General features: G+C 45.8%; 1 protein-coding gene across 1 annotated transcript in view; it reads right to left on the bottom strand.

Annotated features, from left to right (window-relative positions):
• LOC311239262 (uncharacterized protein) overlaps nucleotides 1-20000 on the bottom strand; it is a gene marked incomplete at both ends in the record, with an annotated part of 149116 nt that overhangs the window by 20863 nt on the left and 108253 nt on the right. Inside the window, 8 exons of the mRNA XM_084327568.1 lie at nucleotides 1041-1073; nucleotides 2891-2935; nucleotides 4107-4142; nucleotides 4264-4335; nucleotides 7678-7731; nucleotides 10469-10522; nucleotides 14267-14320; nucleotides 14987-15031. Coding sequence (XP_084183694.1) covers nucleotides 1041-1073; nucleotides 2891-2935; nucleotides 4107-4142; nucleotides 4264-4335; nucleotides 7678-7731; nucleotides 10469-10522; nucleotides 14267-14320; nucleotides 14987-15031 — 393 coding nt within the window. The remainder of the gene's footprint in view (nucleotides 1-1040; nucleotides 1074-2890; nucleotides 2936-4106; nucleotides 4143-4263; nucleotides 4336-7677; nucleotides 7732-10468; nucleotides 10523-14266; nucleotides 14321-14986; nucleotides 15032-20000) is intronic.

Genomic DNA, 20000 nt, shown 5'->3' with positions numbered 1-20000 from the left:
TAACCTCTGAATGTTACCTTTCAAAGGAGACCAGGCTCATGCATGTGCTATAAGTATAAAGTATAAAGCTAAGCTTTGCAAAAAAAGTATGCAGTCCTCAAAAACAAAAATGTCCCCGTTTTGGGGGTGATGAAACCATGTCTGTCTAAACCATGTCTGTCTAAACCATGTCTGTCTAAACCATGTCTGTCTAAACCATGTCTGTCTAAAGTAAACCATGTCTGTCTAAACAATGTCTGTCTAAAGTAAACCATGTCTGTTTAAACCATGTCTGTCTAAACCATGTCTGTCTAAACCATGTCTGTCTAAACCATGTCTGTCTAAACCATGTCTGTCTAAACCATGTCTGTCTAAACCATGTCTGTCTAAAGTAAACCATGTCTGTCTAAACCATGTCTGTCTAAAGTAAACCATGTCTGTCTAAACCATGTCTGTCTAAAGTAAACCATGTCTGTCTAAACCATGTCTGTCTAAACCATGTCTGTCTAAACCATGTCTGTTTAAACCATGTCTGTCTAAACCATGTTTGTCTAAAGTAAACCATGTCTGTCTAAACCATGTCTGTCTAAAGTAAACCATGTCTGTCTAAACCATGTCTGTCTAAACCATGTCTGTCTAAAGTAAACCATGTCTGTCTAAACCATGTCTGTCTAAACCATGTCTGTCTAAACCATATCTGTCTAAAGTAAACCATGTCTGTTTAAACCATGTCTGTTTAAACCATGTCTGTCTAAACCATGTCTGTCTAACATGTCTGTCTAAAGTAAACCATGTCTGTTTAAACCATGTCTGTCTAAACCATGTCTGTCTAAACCAAAATGGTTTAGGGCTACAATTTAGTTTACAAAGACATTCTCCGCCTCTACTGTGTCTCAAAATTGTACATTATGATAATTATTAGGTTATATTTAGGTAATATCAGTTATATCTTGGTAAAATGAGGTAATATCTAGGTCATATTAGGTCATATCTTGATAAATGAGGTAATATTAGGTAATATCTTGGTAGAATGTGGTCATATTTAGTATTTGACTACTCACCTCTCCTTTACTTCCTCTGAGGCCTGCTTCACCCTGTAGAGAACATGCAGATAAAATCACACACGAGGAAAACAGTGACCTTTAGTTTCTGTGAGTGATGCACTTTGTAAAGGTGAGGAGAGGATGGTATGAGAGTTTCTGTATGACTGAGAGAGGAGAGGAGAGGAGAGGAGAGAGAGGAGAGGAGGGGAGAGGAGAGAGAGGAGAGCAGAGGAGAGGAGAGAGAGGAGAGAGAGGAGAGGAGAGGAGGGGAGAGGAGAGAGAGGAGAGAGGAGAGTAGAGAGAGGAGAGGATAGAGAGGAGAGGAGATGAGAGAGAGGAGAGGAGATGAGAGGATAGAGATGAGAGGAGAGGAGAAAGATGAGCGAGAGGTGAGGAGAGAGATGAGAGGAGAGAGAGGAGAGGAGAGGAGAGGAGAGGAGAGGAGAGGAGAGGAGAGGAGAGGAGAGGGAGGAGAGGAGGGTATAGAAGAGAGCAGACGAGAGTAGATGAGAGAGAGGAGAGGAGAGAGAGGAGAGCAGAGAGGAGAGAGAGAGGAGAGGAGAGGAGAGAGAGGATGAGGGAGAGGAGAGCAGAGGAGAGGAGATGAGAGAGAGAGGAGAGGAGAGGAGGATAGAGAGGAGAGGAGATAGAGGAGAGAGATGAGTGGAAAGGAGAGGAGAGGATAGAGAGGAGAGATAGGAGAAAAGAGGAGATTAGAGGATAGAGAGGAGAGGAGATGAGATAGAGGAGAGGAGAGGAGAGAGGAGAGGATAGAGATGAGAGGAGAGGAGAGGAGAAGAGAGGAGAGGAGATATAGGAGAGTAGGGGAGGGGAGAGAGAGGAGAGCAGAGGAGAGGAGATGAGAGAGAGGAGAGGAGAGGAGAGAGAGGAGAGAGGAGAGGAGAGGAGGGGAGAGGAGAGAGAGGAGAGAGGAGAGTAGAGAGAGGAGAGGATAGAGAGGAGAGGATATGAGAGAGAGGAGAGGAGATGAGAGGAGAGAGGAGAGAGGAGAGAGGAGAGAGGAGAGAGAAGATAGCAGAGAGGAGAGAGAGGAGAGAGAGGAGAGGAGAGGAGAGGAGATAGAGGAGAGGAGGGGAGAGAAAGGAGAGCAGAGGAGAGGATATGAGAGAGAGATGAGAGAGAGGAGAGGAGAGAGAGGAGAGAGAGGGGAGAGGAGAGGAGAGGAGAGGAGAGGAGAGGAGAGGAGAGGAGAGGAGAGGAGAGGAGAGGAGAGGAGAGGAGAGGAGAGGAGAGGATAGAGAGGAGAGGAGATAGAGGAGAGAGAGGAGTGGAGATAGAGGATAGAGAGGAGAGGAGAGGAGAGAGAGGAGTGGAAAGGAGAGGAGAGGATAGAGAGGAGAGGAGAGATAGGAGAAAAGAGGAGAGGAGAGGATAGGATAGAGAGGAGAAGAGATGAGAGAGAGGAGAGGAGAGGAGAGAGAGGAGTGGAAAGGAGCGGAGAGGAGAGATAGGAGAAAAGAGGAGAGAGGATAGGATAGAGAGGAGAGGAGATGAGAGAGAGGAGAGGAGAGGAGAGAGATGAGAGGAGAGAGGAGAGCAGAGGAGAGGAGGGGAGAGGAGAGAGAGGAGAGAGAGGAGAGCAGAGGAGAGGAGAGAGAGGAGAGAGAGGAGAGAGATGAGAGGAGAGGAGATAGAGGAGAGAGAAGAATGGAAAGGAGAGGATAGAGAGGAGAGGAGAGAAGAGGAGAGGAGAGGAGAGGAGAGGAGAGGAGAGGAGAGGAGAGGAGAGGAGAGGAGGGGAGGAGAGGAGAGGAGAGGAGAGGAGAGGAGAGGAGAGGAGAGGAGAGGAGAGGAGAGGAGAGGAGAGGAGAGGAGAGGAGAGAGAGGAGGGGTGAGACGTTACGTACAGGTATCCCGGGAGAGCCTGGCCCCCCGTCGTTTCCCCTCTGACCCTGAGAGAGAAAAAAAAGGTCAAAGGTCAGGATCCATGCTAATTTAGAACAATCCAAAACAAACTGTTATGAACGCATGGACCCCCGGCTGCTTGTCTCACAGTTAACACTTTGGACGCCAGACCCAATGATAGTCGGGTTAACTCGCTGAACGTTCAGCGCCAGACCCGAATATAGTCGGGTTTTAATCGCTATTTCTTTTATTTGATATTTCCATTCATTACAGGCACATGGACGTCAGGGTTAACATGGGGGATCATGGGGCCGCTACGTGGCGTAGTGGGCAAGATGCTCGCCACGAATACTGGAGACGCTGGGCTCGCCTGTTCGAGCCCAGCGCTCCACATTGCTTTCAGTTTAGCTGGTCGTCCGTACTAATACACATTGGCCGTATTAGGGGGTGGGAAACTGATGGGTGGGGATCGGGCGTTGTGGACAGCGACTCCTACAGGTTGGTTGGTGCGCCTGCGCAGTAGAATCAGGAAGTGTCGGGGGCAGCGTGAGCCTCCCACGCGTTACTCCTCGCCACTGAGAGATCGAGCTGCGCAGGTGAAAAGATGCGACTGCTGTTACCTCAAGTACCGGAGGGGACTTGTGCTATGTATGACTTAGTCCACATTGCAGCCGGCTTGTGGGAGGCAAGAAACAGCATTCGTGACAGGGGAGGGTTGAATTGGATGATACGAAATTGGGATGGGAGAAAATATAGAAAATGGGAGAAAAAGGGTAATAAAAAAAAAAAAAAAAAAAAAACACGGGGGATCATCCTGGGATCACGAAAGTGCAATACCGGCCGCATCCTCCCAGGCGGCGGTATAGAGCACCCTTTGAAACCTTGTATCCTGAGCTGTGCGTCGATCTAATGTGTCCGGTCTGATTTTTCCTTGTCGGGCAAGGGAAGCGGTTATAATGATCGGATTGAGAAGCGTCAAATGCTCCAGATGGATTATGTGTGGCGGATTATGTTGGCGACACGATCAACACCAATACTGGGACTCGCAATCAGATAATTGGAATATTCTTTTTTGGGTACATCCTAGTCAAGGTAAGGGCTATATGATATCAATCTTGCGTTGATCAAAGCATGCCTTCAATCCGATCACAACATCTGTGTGTAACGTTAGTCCACAACGTATTCCGTTGGTGACGATCAAAGCATCAAAAACAATACCTGGTGTCCTTTAGGACCTGGAGACCCCTCTTCACCCTGGAAAAACATGAATAAATTAATCAATGAATAAATATATAAAATAATTAATTAAATTATGTAAATAAAACTGATGAAAAGAAAGAAGTATTCACACCTATTGTCAGGAGAGATTGGTTACCTTGTGTCCTTTGTACCCAGGAAGTCCACTGTTGCCAGGCAACCCCATAACTCCTGCCATTCCCTCATCCCCCTGGAAAAGGTCACATTGGAGGTCAAAGGTCATGACTGAACAATTAAAAAAAAAGATTAACATGTAAGTGGTAACCTGTATCTGTGTCTATGGAATTCTCCTTTAAAGTACCCAGATCCAACCCATATCCAACTCAGATCCAACTCTGATCCAACTCAGATCTAACCCAGATCCAACTCAGATCTAACTCAGATTTAACTCAGATCCAACTCAGATCCAACTCAGATCCAACTCAGATCCAACCCATATCCAACTCAGATCAAACTCAGATCCAACTCAGATCCAACCCAGATCCAACTCAGATCTAACTCAGATCCAACTCAGATCCAACTCAGATCCAACTCAGATCCAACCCATATCCAACTCAGATCCAACTCAGATCTAACTCAGATCTAACTCAGATCCAACTCAGATCTAACCCAGATCTAGCTCAAATGTAAATGTGCAGCATGTGTGAGCTGGTGGGTGTGTACAGTAGAGGAGAAGTGAACCACACATGGAATATACCACTTCTGTCAGACTATAATTGTAACCGTTTAGCCTGTCAGTGTTGTCACCCAGAAATAACAACAACAGTTATTTACAGTGCAACCATACTAACAGAAGACTAGTGGCACAGTTATAGTACAGTTATGTGTAGTGTAGTGGTACTATTTGTAGGGTAGTGGTACTGGTACTATTTGTAGTAGTAGTGTAGTGGTACTATTTGCAGTGTAGTGGTACTATTTGTAGAATAGTGGTACTATTTGTAGTGTAGTGGTACTGGTACTATTTGTAGTGTAGTGGTATTATTTGTAGTGTAGTGGTACTATTTGTAGTGTAGTGGTACTATTTGTAGTGTAGTTGTACTATGTGTAGAGTAGTGGTACTATTTGTAGTGTAGTGGTACTATTTGTAGTGTAGTGGTACTATTTGTAGAGTGGGTTATGATGACTTGCTGTGTCAGGGATACAAAAGCCTGATTCAAGGCCCTTGCTTTCATCTCTGCCTTATGGTGGAAAAACACTATTTCCAGTAAGGGAACAAACCTGCCTACATTAAGACTAGCGAGAGGAAACGTCACTGAAAAGTGAGAGAGTCAATGAGACATACTGTAGTTTACAATGTGTTTTATCAAAATGAAAGGTGCTAAGCATTTTTTAAATCATACATCCAGAGCTTTTAGAAAGGTGCAGAATAAAAATATTGCTTTCCCCCAAAAAATATTATTTACTAATGAACTTATCATTTACAGAATTTTGGCAAGTCCAAAATGTATGTTGTTGTTTTGTGCATGTATCCCCACCCTACTTCCCATTTCACCATGTTGAATGGACCTTATTGGAATTATGATAAATTACATTCTGGTGCTCTAGTGCGACATCTAGTGGCTGAATGTTATCTATAGCACCTTTAACATACTGTCTACCTATCTATCTTAGTTAAAGGGATATTTCACTTCAGTAGAACATGTCACGTTTCCGCAGTCTTACCTCTACGTGTGCATCTAAAAACAACCTAGTGACCACTGCTGGTCCTCATTTTGGTCCTCAAAATGAATGGAAGTGAATGAGGAATGGTGGTGTTGACAGCAGATGGCAGGGACAGCAGTGGACACTAGTTTACTAGTAGATGATTTTAGATAACAGGTAAGAGTGCTGAAACATGACAAGTTATACTAAAGTTAAATATCTGTTTAAGCTACGTATCTAATTAAGTAAGGGTTAAATAAATATATTTGTAATTTCCTGTGATGTGATATATGATGTATATTATATGAGCCAGTTCAGAGCCTCAGTTGTTACTGTAGTTACAGGAAACTGTATTTCCTGACCATGTAAAAACATAGATCTATATAAAACTAGAGAGGAACTATAATTCCTGACCATGTAAAAACATAGATCTATATAAAACTAGAGAGGAACTATAATTCCTGACCATGTAAAAACATAGATCTATATAAAACTAGAGAGGAACTATAATTCCTGACCATGTAAAAACATAGATCTATTCCAAGATTTAAGAGAGCAAATGTTCAGTCGTACATTATGCAGAATCAGTGAGAGCTAGGGGTGTAACGGTATGGGTATTCGTGTAACTGTACGTGTATTACTTCAGCAACGTTACAATATGGACATCAAGGTTCAGTACGTGCAGCCATACAAAGACTACGTCTCAGAGGACTATTAGGTATAACTTGCACTACTGTCTGTTCAAGAGAAACCAAGCCTTGGGATTTTTGTTGCTTTTTTCCTGTTGTACCAAACTCATAACCAACCGTGACCTCAAAACGAAGGTACGTACCGAACCGTGACCCCAAAACCAAGGTAGGTACCGAACCGTAGGTAGGTAGGTATTTATTTAGACAACAAAACATATACAGATCATTACATCACATATTTGCTTTAGTCAAGGATAGGAACGAAAAAGCCAATGACTTATTTACATCGTTGTCCCTGGAAGTCAAGGATGCTTGATACATACACATACAGCTCATTACAGAAAATCATTCACAATTATTACATTTGATAGCAATAATGGCACAATCATTAATTAATACAAACATGCGCATTTGTTGAGACATGTTAAACTAGCCTTGAGTCTGTGTGTCTCAGAGCACCCCGAGGGGAGGGGGTGGGGGTGGGGGGGGGGGGGTCGGACGGAGAGAATTTCAGGGGGGTGCAGCAGGCAGCAGTGACCAATTTGCTTCCAAATGCTGCTCCAATTTTGTTTAATCACGATACATCACGTCCTTAATTTCCTGCGCGATGTCCAGAATGGCCTTTCACCTCGATTGTTCGTCAGATTGGTAGACAGCGAGTCTTTTATAAAGTTCCACCTGGTTGGTTTCGATCCTGGCTATTGCCATTGCCAAAGGATCTACCGTGACCTCAAAACCAAGGTACGTACCGAACCGTGACCTCAAAACCAAGGTACGTACCGAACCGTGACCTCAAAACCAAGGTACGTACCGAACCGTGACCTCAAAACCAAGGTACGCACCGAACCGTGACCTCAAAACCAAGGTACGTACCGAACCGTGACCTCAAAACCAAGGTACGTACCGAACCGTGACCTCAAAACCAAGGTACGCACCGAACCGTGACCTCAAAACCAAGGTACGTACCGAACCGTGACCTCAAAACCAAGGTACGCACCGAACCGTGACCTCAAAACCAAGGTACGCACCGAACCGTGACCTCAAAACCAAGGTAGGCACTGAACCGTGGCTTCTGTGTACCGTTACACTGATAGTGAAGCTATTTCTCATCCTCTGACACTGAATAGGGGTAAGAGAATGAAATGGATTTATATCTTAGTTTTTTTCTATATCTATAGAGGAGATTTTGCTAACTGACCTACCTTTAGACCTGGAAGCCCAGGGAGACCATCTGATCCACGAGCCCCGTGACTGCCCTGGACACAGAGAGAATTAATACACATAAACACACACACTGCCCTGGACACAAGAGAGAGTTAATACACACAAACACACACACTGCCCTGGACACAAGAGAGAGTTAATACACACAAACACACACACACACAGACTGCCCTGGACACAGAGAGAGTTAATACACACTGCCCTGGACACAGAGAGAGTTAATACACACTGCTCTGGACACAGAGAGAGAGAGTTAATACACACTGCCCTGGACACAGAGAGAGTTAATACACACTGCCCTGGACACAGAGAGAGAGAGTTAATACACACTGCCCTGGACACAGAGAGAGAGAGTTAATACACACTGCCCTGGACACACAGAGAGAGTTAATACACACTGCCCTGGACACAGAGAGAGTTAATACACACTGCCCTGGACACAGAGAGAGTTAATACACACTGCCCTGGACACATGATAGAGAGTTAATACACACTGCCCTGGACACAGAGAGAGTTAATACACACTGCCCTGGACACAGAGAGAGTTAATACACACTGCCCTGGACACAGAGAGAGTTAATACACACTGCCCTGGACACAGAGAGAGTTAATACACACTGCTCTGGACACAGAGAGAGTTAATACACACTGCCCTGGACACAAGAGAGAGAGTTAATACACACTGCCCTGGACACAAGAGAGAGAGTTAATACACACTGCCCTGGACACAAGAGAGAGAGTTAATACACACTGCCCTGGACACAGAGAGAGTTAATACACACTGCCCTGGACACAGAGAGAGTTAATACACACTGCTCTGGACACAGAGAGAGTTAATACACACTGCCCTGGACACAGAGAGAGTTAATACACACTGCCCTGGACACAAGAGAGAGAGTTAATACACACTGCCCTGGACACAGAGAGAGTTAATACACACTGCCCTGGACACAAGAGAGAGTTAATACACACTGCTCTGGACACAAGAGAGAGTTAATACACACTGCCCTGGACACAGAGAGAGTTAATACACACTGCCCTGGACACAGAGAGAGTTAATATACACTGCTCTGGACACAGAGAGAGTTAATACACACTGCCCTGGACACAGAGAGAGTTAATACACACTGCCCTGGACACAGAGAGAGTTAATACACACTGCCCTGGACACAAGAGAGAGAGTTAATACACACTGCCCTGGACACAGAGAGAGTTAATACACACTGCCCTGGACACAAGAGAGAGAGTTAATACACACTGCCCTGGACACAGAGAGAGTTAATACACACTGCCCTGGACACAGAGAGAGAGAGTTAATACACACTGCCCTGGACACAGAGAGAGTTAATACACACTGCCCTGGACACAGAGAGAGTTAATACACACTGCCCTGGACACAGAGAGAGTTAATACACACTGCCCTGGACACAGAGAGAGAGTTAATACACACTGCCCTGGACACAGATAGAGAGTTAATACACACTGCTCTGGACACAGAGAGAGTTAATACACACTGCCCTGGACACAGAGAGAGTTAATACACACTGCTCTGGACACAGAGAGAGTTAATACACACTGCCCTGGACACAGAGAGAGTTAATACACACTGCCCTGGACACAGAGAGAGAGAGTTAATACACACTGCCCTGGACACAAGAGAGAGAGTTAATACACACTGCCCTGGACACAAGAGAGAGTTAATACACACTGCCCTGGACACAGAGGGAGTTAATACACACTGCCCTGGACACAGAGAGAGTTAATACACACTGCCCTGGACACAGATAGAGAGTTAATACACACTGCCCTGGACACAAGAGAGAGAGTTAATACACACTGCCCTGGACACAGAGAGAGTTAATACACACTGCCCTGGACACAGAGAGAGTTAATACACACTGCCCTGGACACAAGAGAGAGAGTTAATACACACTGCCCTGGACACAAGAGAGAGAGTTAATACACACTGCCCTGGACACAGAGAGAGAGAGTTAATACACACTGCCCTGGACACAGAGAGAGTTAATACACACTGCCCTGGACACAGAGAGAGTTAATACACACTGCCCTGGACACAAGAGAGAGAGTTAATACACACTGCCCTGGACACAGAGAGAGTTAATACACACTGCCCTGGACACAAGAGAGAGAGTTAATACACACTGCCCTGGACACAAGAGAGAGAGTTAATACACACTGCCCTGGACACAGAGAGAGAGAGTTAATACACACTGCCCTGGACACAGAGAGAGTTAATACACACTGCCCTGGACACAGAGAGAGTTAATACACACTGCCCTGGACACAGAGAGAGTTAATACACACTGCCCTGGACACAGAGAGAGTTAATACACACTGCCCTGGACACAAGAGAGAGAGTTAATACACACTGCCCTGGACACAGAGAGAGTTAATACACACTGCTCTGGACACAGAGAGAGTTAATACACACTGCTCTGGACACAGAGAGAGTTAATACACACTGCCCTGGACACAGAGAGAGTTAATACACACTGCCCTGGACACAGAGACACACACACAGATCACACACACATATCACATACACACACAGATCACACACACAGATCACACACACACAGATCACACACACAGATCACACACACACACACACACACACACACACACACACACACACACACACACACACACACACACACACACACACACACACACACACACACACACACACACACACACACACACAGATCACACACACACACACACACACAGATCACACAGAGTATTTACTTTAGCTCCGTCTCGTCCATTAGTGCCAGGAGCGCCGTCCAGACCAGAAGGACCCTAGACACAAACACACAAACACACAAACACACAAACAAACAAACAAACAAACAAACAAACAAACAAACAAACAAACAAACAAACACAATCAATCTACAATGAAGGTATTTCTCAATAGAATTGTAATGGCATTTCTACTTTTTATTCTACATAGTAGGCTATACATGGTATAATGGAGACATGAGAGAACATTATCTAGCTATGTCGTTTCTGATAGGAGGGAACGTTACGTAGCTATGTCGTTTCTGATACAGTAGGAGGGAACATTACGTAGCTATGTCGTTTCTGATAGGAGAGAATGTAATGTAGCTATGCAGTTTCTGATAGGAGAGAATGTAATGTAGTTACTGATAGGAGAGAATGTAATGTAGTTACAGATAGGAGAGAACTTACGGTATAGTAGAAATCCATACCTTGGATCCATGACTGGATACCTTCCCAGCTCTAGTTACATTCTTAATATCGTTCTTACATGTATTTATTTTATAGCAGTGAACACCACTGCTGAATGAAAGGTCAATACTGGAGTCTCATCTGATTCCCCAACAGATCTAGTCAGTTGCAGTACCGCAACTACCCAGTAGAGGGCGGCATACTCAACCCAATACAGAGTCTGCTGTTCAGTAGGATGATTTGTACACGTTCTGTAAAACATGGCTTGAAATGACAGGAACACTGCTGCATCTAAAACATTGGTGGATTGTGGCTGTGTGGCTGTGGCTTGTAATGTAAGTATGTCAAATTTAAAAGTATAGAGCTAACAGGTATTATTGACCTGTGCTGTGCTCAATTCATATTCTCTATTTAAACAATTGTGTCTCCTCATAAATGAGTATTATCCTCATAAAGAGCGGGAGCCCATGACACAGGCATGTAGCTCCTGTCACTCAGGAGGATACAGGCTTCCACAGCTGTCTGTACTGCAGGGATCAGAGAGAAGGAACTCTACTGTTAGAATACAGCTGTCTGTCTGTACTGCAGGAGGAACTCTACTGTTCCAATACAGCTGTCTGTCTGTACTGCAGGAGGAACTCTACTGTTAGAATACAGCTGTCTGTCTGTACTGCAGGAGGAACTCTACTGTTAGAATACAGCTGTCTGTCTGTACTGCAGGAGGAACTCTACTGTTAGAATACAGCTGTCTGTCTGTACTGCAGGATGAACTATACTGTTAGAATACAGCTGTCTGTCTGTACTGCAGGAGGAACTATACTGTTAGAATACAGCTGTCTGTCTGTACTGCAGGAGGAACTATACTGTTAGAATACAGCTGTCTGTCTGTACTGCAGGGGGAGATCAGAGTGAAGGAACTATACTGTCTGTACTGCAGGGGGAGATCAGAGAGAAGGAACCATACTGTTAGAATACAGTCCCTCTCACACATTCTCTGATTGGACTGACTTCTAAAATGGTAAATGGCTGCATTTATACAGAAGCGTTTATACAGAAGCGTTTATCCAAAGCGCTTTACAACTTGTTCCTCACATCTTACCCATGCACTCACACATTCACACCGACGGCGGAGACGACCATGCAAGGCGCCAACCTCAGTGGCGGCCGCTGGCGCTGGTGCCTTGTAGGTCGCAGTTCTCGTTAATAGGTCGAGTTGAAAATGTAATGCTCTGAGATGCTCTGAGATGCTCTGGAGCAAATGTTTGGTAAAAAAAGCCCAACACAAACACGCACAGCTCTCTCTCTTTCTCTCTCGCTCTCTCTCTCTCTCTCTCAGATGATGTCAGATCCATTCAATAATAAACACATTTGTAAAGCTCGTTATTTTAAACAAGTTACCATTCATTGTCTGAGTGGTTATGTCCCACATGCGGCGAAATTAGAGAGAGAGAGAGAGAGAGAGAGAGAGAGAGAGAGCGAGAGAGAGAGAGAGCGAGAGAGAGAGCATTTTAGTAAAGTTACATTTTCAACAAGATTGCTGCTATTTAAACACTTCATGGAAACGGGGTAACGTTAACCTTATGTCGACTGTAGTATTGTATGACCTCGACATAACGTTTAAACGTTAACGTTACTCCGTTTCCATGAAGTAATTATAAAAGTGGCCAGCTAAGATAACGGAGCTAACAGCTAGCAGTAGCTACGTTATGCGGCATCAGTAGACAACGTATCATGTATTAAACTAGAGTTAAGATCGCTAATCTACCTTGTTGTTGGCTTGTTGATAAAGTATATCCACTCCATGGCATTGTCCATCCAGCCTGTGTTGATGTCCATCCATTGTTGTCCCTCCGCATCCATATAGCTTGTTGTTAGCCAACAAGCTGTGTGAGTGAAGAGCTGTGTCTTTGTCCATTTCCGCCTCGAACAGCCTGCAAACTACCTGGCGTTCTATCGCCATGCTCTAAGACAAACTCTAACCTTAACCAACTTTGAAAGAGTGCCTAAGCTTAACAGTCTAAAGAACTTGCAGTCACGGTACGCTCGTCTAAGACAAACAGCTGCCTGCATCATTCTCACAACAACACTACTATCTCCACCGCACCGACCAACCTAGGAATAACCTAGAAATTGGATTCGGCCAATCAGAGATCGTCTCTGTGAAATTCTGCTACGGAAAAAAATACTGGCGTCGGCCAATCAGAGAGCGTCTCCGCGAAATGCGGCTACAGATATTCTTGACGCTACTGGCTAGACCGCTTCAAATCGCGCCCGGATTCCAACATAATAGTCATATTTCAACGCACAACGCGTTATGCACTGATTGGCTGTGACGGATACAGCGATCAAACTGTGACGCGCACTAAGAGCGCTATCGCGTATAGCCCGGGCCGAGAAATACGAAAAAATAAAAAAAATAAAAAAAACGTGATGTCACTTCCTGCTTTGGAAAACGAGTGTTTTTTAATTGCGATAATAACGTTATATTGTGCATTGGAAACACAAACATACTTAAAATGAGTAAATATTATTAATTTTAAACATGTTTATATTATTTATAGGGCTATAAAACTAAAAACTAAAAACTTATTTTTCTTGTTCTGTCATATAACCAGGGTAGGGACTGAGGGGGGGCGGCGCCCGAGCGCCCCTAGTGGCGAGCCGCCACTGGCCAACCTGCACATCGGGAGAAATTAGGGGTTAAGTGTCTTGCTCAAGGACACTTCGACAAGCTGCCCGGGAGGAGCGGGAATCGAACCGGGAACCCCTGGATTACCAGACGACCGCTCTACCTCCCAAGCCGCTGTCGGCCCACTCCCGGTGAATGAAACAGTGACGTGGCTGCAACCCTGTGACGTGGCAGCAACCCTGTGACGTAGCTGCAACCCTGTGACGTAGCTGCAACCCTGTAACGTAGCTGCAGCGATGTGACGTAGCTGAAACCCTGTGACGTAGCTGCAGCGCTGTGACGTGGCTGCAACCCTGTGACGTAGCTGCAGCGCTGTGACGTGGCTGCAACCCTGTGACGTAGCTGCAGCGCTGTGACGTGGCTGCAACCCTGTGATGTGGCTGCAACCCTGTGACGTGGCTGCAACCCTGTGACGTGGCTGCAACCCTGTGACGTAGCTGCAGCGCTGTGACGTAGCTGCAACCCTGTGACGTAGCTGCAGCGATGTGACGTGGCTGCAATCCTGTGACGTGGCTGCAACCCTGTGACTAGGCTGCAACCCTGTGACGTGGCTGCAACCCTGTGACGTGGCTGCAACCCTGTGACGTGGCTGTAACCCTGTGACGTGGCTGCCACCCTGTGACGTGGCTGCAACCCTGTGACGTAGCTGCAGCGCTGCCCACCTGTTTCCCTGCAGGTCCGACTGCTCCCTCTGGTCCTGAGGATCCTCTCTCCCCCTGAAACACAACAATGACACGACGTCACTCTCCTGTTACATAGAAACACAGTAGAGAGAATAGAACAACATGGAAGAGTAGAATAAAAATAGAAATGAAAAAAAGACAAACAGAACACAATGCAATTGAATATAATAGAACAGGGTAGAGTAGAGTAGAGTAGAATAGAATAAAGTTGAGTATAATGGAGTAGAGTAGAGTAGAATATAGTAGAATAGAGTAGAAGAGAGTAGAATAGAGTAAGTAAAGTAGAATGGAATAGAGTAGAACAGAGTAGAAGTAGAATAGCGTAGAATAGAGTGGAGTAGAATAGAGTAGAATAGAGTAGAATAATGTAGAGTAGAATCGAGTAGAATAGAGTAGAATAGAATAGAGTAGAATAATGTAGAGTAGAGTAGAATAGAGTAGAATAGAATAGAGTAGAATAATGTAGAGTAGAGTAGAGTAGAAGTCGACTAGAGTAGAAGTCGAATAAAGTAGAGTAGAATAGAGTAGAGTAGAGTATACTAGAATAGAGTAGAGTAGAGTAGAGTAGAGTAGAGTAGAGTAGAGTAGAGTAGAGTAGAGTAGAGTAGAGTAGAGTAGAGTAGAGTAGAGTAGAGTAGAGTAGAGTAGAATAGAATAAAGTAGAGTAGAATAGAATAGTAAATGTGAAGCTAACTGTACCTCGATTCCGACAGGTCCCATCTCACCAGGCATCCCTCTGATACCCTGAGAGAAGAAACACAACATCTAGCTATAAAGAAGAGTGTGTCTTTAGTGTGTTTGTCTTTAGTGTGTTTATGTCTAGTGTGTTTGTCTTTAGTGTGTTTATGTCTAGTGTGTTTGCGTCTATGTCTAGTGTGTTTGTGTCTAGTGTGTTTGTGTCTAGTGTGTTTGTGTCTATGTCTAGTGTGTTTGTCTCTAGTGTGTTTGTGTGTGTTTGTGTCTAGTGTGTTTGTGTCTAGTGTGTTTGTCTCTAGTAAGTACGTGTCTCACTGACCACAGTAGCGGTTGGCAGAGCAGAGTGGCAGCTCTCCTGTTAGTCAGTCAGTCAGTCAGTTAGGGACATTCACCACTGTAAGTCGGTCCTGCAAACTTTAAATCAGGACAGGCTGTACTTCACGAGCACTTTAAACCAGGACAGGCTGTACTTCACGAGCACTTTAAACCAGGACAGGTTGTACTTCACGAGCACTTTAAACCAGGACAGGCTGTACTTCACGAGCACTTTAAACCAGGACAGGTTGTACTTCACGAGCACTTTAAACCAGGACAGGCTGTACTTCACGAGCACTTTAAACCAGGACAGGCTGTACTTCACGAGCACTTTAAACCAGGACAGGTTGTACTTCACGAGCACTTTAAACCAGGACAGGTTGTACTTCACGAGCACTTTAAACCAGGACAGGCTGTACTTCATGAACACTTTAAACCAGGACAGGTTGTACTTCATGAACACTTTAAACCAGGACAGGCTGTACTTCATGAACACTTTAAACCAGGACAGGCTGTACTTCATGAACACTTTAAACCAGGACAGGCTGTACTTTACGAGCACTTTAAAGCAGGACAGGTTGTACTTCACGAGCACTTTAAACCAGGACAGGTTGTACTTCACGAGCACTTTAAACCAGGACAGGCTGTACTTCACGAGCACTTTAAACCAGGACAGGTTGTACTTCACGAGCACTTTAAACCAGGACAGGCTGACAGCTGAGTGATAGAAGTGGCTTCAAGCTGAGGTTGAAAGAACTGTGTGGCCTCTTTGTAATCTGATTCAAAGTCTTTGTACAACCTGTTAATTCCACCTGAGCGCATGTTAAACAGCAGGTGGATCTGTTCTCCAGCCCCCGAACACGCTTAGGAACTTTTGGGGACAGAGCCTTCAGCGTCCCCCCCCCCACCCCCTCTGGAACGCTCTCCTGGCTGAGATCATCTCTGCTACATCCCTGGACTCCTTCAAGACAGCCCTGAAAACCCACCTGTTCACGAAGGCCTACAGCCTCTAGGTGTCTCCCTGTCTTTTATTGTTGTTATTATTTATTTGACTTATGTTTTATGTGTCTTTTTTTTGTTCCTTTGTAAAGCGTTCTTGAAAGGCCCTAATTAAATCCAAGCTATTATTAAACCATTTATTTGAAAACCAAAAGCGAATGATTATCAGCAAGTTAAAGCCAACAATAGAAATACACTCTTTTTAATCCCTTTCTTCGCTTTTTGGACAGTAAACTTACAAACATCTCAAATCACATTTGCTCTCCTGAAAAAAGCATTTGCACACAGTCTGGGAGTAACTTTCTTTAGTCTTTGATTTCCAGTCAGGTATTCATGTAGGCAACAGGACAGGTTACCTAGCAACACAATTCTACTGAAAGTAACAGTCAATGCTTTCTTTGATTCCTCAGTGCTCTGACGCCACAGTTAGTAGTTTGACAAACATGCCAGACTACAGTGGATGTCCACAATGTCTTCTGGGACGTTTACACCACAGGAGGCCAGACGGGGTGGCCCACCCTCACAGGAGGCCAGACGGGGTGGCCCACCCTCACAGGAGGCCAGACGGGGTGGCCCACCCTCACAGGAGGCCAGACGGGGTGGCCCACCCTCACAGGAGGCCAGACGGGGTGGCCCACCCTCACAGGAGGCCAGACGGGGTGGCCCACCCTCACAGGAAGCCAGACGGGGTGGCCCACCCTCACTGCTCTAGCAGGAGGGGGTAACACTGTCACGCTAACACACTCTAACAAACACAGTCATTACATACACTAACACACAACGGAGTGGGAGGCCTGGAGGTCAGGGTGGGCTGGAGGTAGGGGTGGGCTGGAGGTCAGGGTGGGCAGGAGGTCGAGGTAGGGGTGGGCTGGAGGTAGGGGTGGGCTGGAGGTCAGGGTGGGCAGGAGGTCGAGGTAGGGGTGGGCTGGAGGTCAGGGTGGGCAGGAGGTCGAGGTAAGGGTGGTCAGGGTAGCGTGTGGTGGGCTGAAGGTAGGGGTGGGCAGGAGGTCGAGGTAGGGGTGGGCAGGAGGTCGAGGTAGGGGTGGGCTGGAGGTAGGGGTGGGCTAGAGGTAGGGGTGGGCAGGAGGTCGAGGTAGGGGTGGCCAGGGTAGCGTGTGGTGGGCTGAAGGTTGGTGGAGACTTTCTGGAGACACTACAGTTAGTCTAAAATCAACCTGGCTCTACTGCTGTGGTTTTCACCCACCCTCACTGGGTGAAGGAACATCATAACAGACGACCACTCAGGAGCCACTGCGAGATAGTCTAGACCCAGGAGACCATGACCACCTGTAACGTAAACAGAGACAGTCCAGCAAAGCCTGTGCCCTCACCTGTGCCCTCACACTCAAAATGAACATTGCCTCTCTGTGAGCCCTGTCGGCGTATCCCACCCTGGCCAAGAAACTGTACATGACGCACAGCAGGGTGGTGACATCGCTGTGGATTCAAACTGTGCAGAACTAAACCTCTCGTTGCCTGAAGCCATTAACCTGTGAACCCGATAGCCTGGTGGAGACTTTTAACTGCTGTGACCCTTGTTTGGACTGGAGCTTTTCACCGCTGTGACCCTTGTTTGGACTGGAGCGTTCCGGTCGCCTGAGAGAGCAAGACAAGGGACCCCTGTTCCTCCTTGCTGTCCTCATCAACCCTATTCAGATTATATTGGGAATCGATTCAAATTAATATTTATTAGGCTAAGATATGTTAGGTTAGAGAATGTATTAATAAATATCTATTAAATGGTAAATGGCTGCATTTATACAGCGCTTTTTATCCAAAGCACTTTACAACTTGTTCCTCACATCTTACCCATTCACTCACACATTCACACACCGACGGCGGAGGCGACCATGCAAGGTGCCAACCTGCTCATCGGGAGCAATTAGGGGTTAAGTGGTTTTGCTCAAGGACACTTCGACACGCTGCCCGGGAGGAGCGGGAATCGAACCGGGGACCTCCAGATTACCAGACGACTTCTCTACCTCCCGAGCCACTGTAGGCTAAGATATGTTAGGTTAGAGTAGGTATTAATATCTATTAGGTTAAGATACGTTAGGTTAGAGTAGATATTAATATCTATTAGGTTAAGATACGTTAGGTTAGAGTAGGTATTAATATCTATTAGGTTAGAAGATGTACGAGTTATGCAGTGATGTAATTATCAGAAAAGTAAACGGACTACCTTCTCTCTCGAAGGGACTTGAAAGAGATTTGCAGCGCCTGTGCAGCCCTGTTTATTCACTGTGTCCATGGAAACGATGATGAACGCAGCCATATCGTTTATTCAATATGTTAAGGGGAAACTATTTGAGTATAGGCAGCAGCGGCTACTCACATCCTCTGTGGGCAGAGAGAGACGTGTACGGCAGGAGGAGTGTGTTAACTGTGGTCTCCTTTGTATGTTTAAAAAAATCCCTACCCATGTGGGTCTATCGGTGGTCAGCCTGGAGAGAACAGGAGCACAGCGGCACGCCACCTAAACACTCACAGAGAGGTGCACACGCACACTCAGCTCAGCACCTTCACTTGGCCACCTACTAGCCTGACTGTCCTTATTGTGATTATGTGTTCTGGCTGAAACATCTAGCCCAGGGACTACAACTGAAAACTAGCAACCCTGCTAATTTGCCTCTCCCTGAACGTCAGCAAAACAAAAGAGATGATCGTGGACTTCAGGAGGTCGGGGGTCAAGGACTACAGCCCCCTCAGCATCGACGGGGCACCGGTTGAGAGAGTGAACAGTTTTAAGTACCTCGGAGCCCACATATCCGAGGACTTGACATGGACCACACACATTGACAGTGTTGTGAAGAAGGCACGACAACGCCTCTACTTCCTCAGGCGCCTAAGGAAGTTCCAAGTCAGTCAGAAGATCCTTAAGAACTTCTACTCATGTACAATAGAGAGCATCCTGACTGGCAACATCACCTCCTGGTTTGGGAATAGCACTGCACAAGACCGTAGCAGACTACAAAGAGTGACACGTTCAGCCGAACGCACAATTGGAGGGGGGCTTCCCACCCTCCAGAACATTTACAACAAGCAGTGCAGGGGGAAGGCTAAGGCCCATGTTAGACTAGTGTTTTTGTGGTCGTTTTTTGAATACGTTTGAATACGTTTCATGTCCCTTTTACACAGAAATGCGTTTTTTGGCGTTTTTTGGCGGATACGTTGTGGCCCTACTGAAACGCTAAATTGTGTTTTCCGTTTTTGAGCAGCGCCAAAACTCGCCGACAACAGTCGTGTAGCCTTCACGGAGCCGTTGTTGCGAAAACGCCCATGCGCAGTAGATACCATCTGCGTGCCCTTCCGGTGACAGCAGAGCTGTCCCAAATAGCTGCAGCTACCATGTGTTGTCAAGTTATAAGGACCCCAGTCCAAGCTACAACAGTCTGCATTCCCTTAACAATTGTTTGTATTGAGCCGTATTGTATTGTACCCATATGCAATATGTTAAATAAAGTTTACATCCATTCATTCTGCTAGCATTACCGATTGCATGAGCAGCTGGCTAACGTTAGCTATCAGACCCTGTTAGCTCAGAGCTCCTCTTTCAATCTTTAACAAGCATTAAACAAATGGCCCAGCCATCTATTCACCTTTGTTTAATACACACAGCGTTGTCTCTAATGTTATCTAGCTACTGATAGCTCCCGATATCATCAGTTTGGTGCTGGCTAACTAGCGTGAGCTAACGTTAGCT

This window comes from Notolepis coatsorum (genome assembly GCF_963971535.1).
Source record: "Notolepis coatsorum genome assembly, chromosome: 13".
Classification (NCBI taxonomy): domain Eukaryota; kingdom Metazoa; phylum Chordata; class Actinopteri; order Aulopiformes; family Paralepididae; genus Notolepis; species Notolepis coatsorum.
Note: the sequence above shows the minus strand (reverse complement) of the source record. Positions and strands in the feature narration are given on the sequence as shown.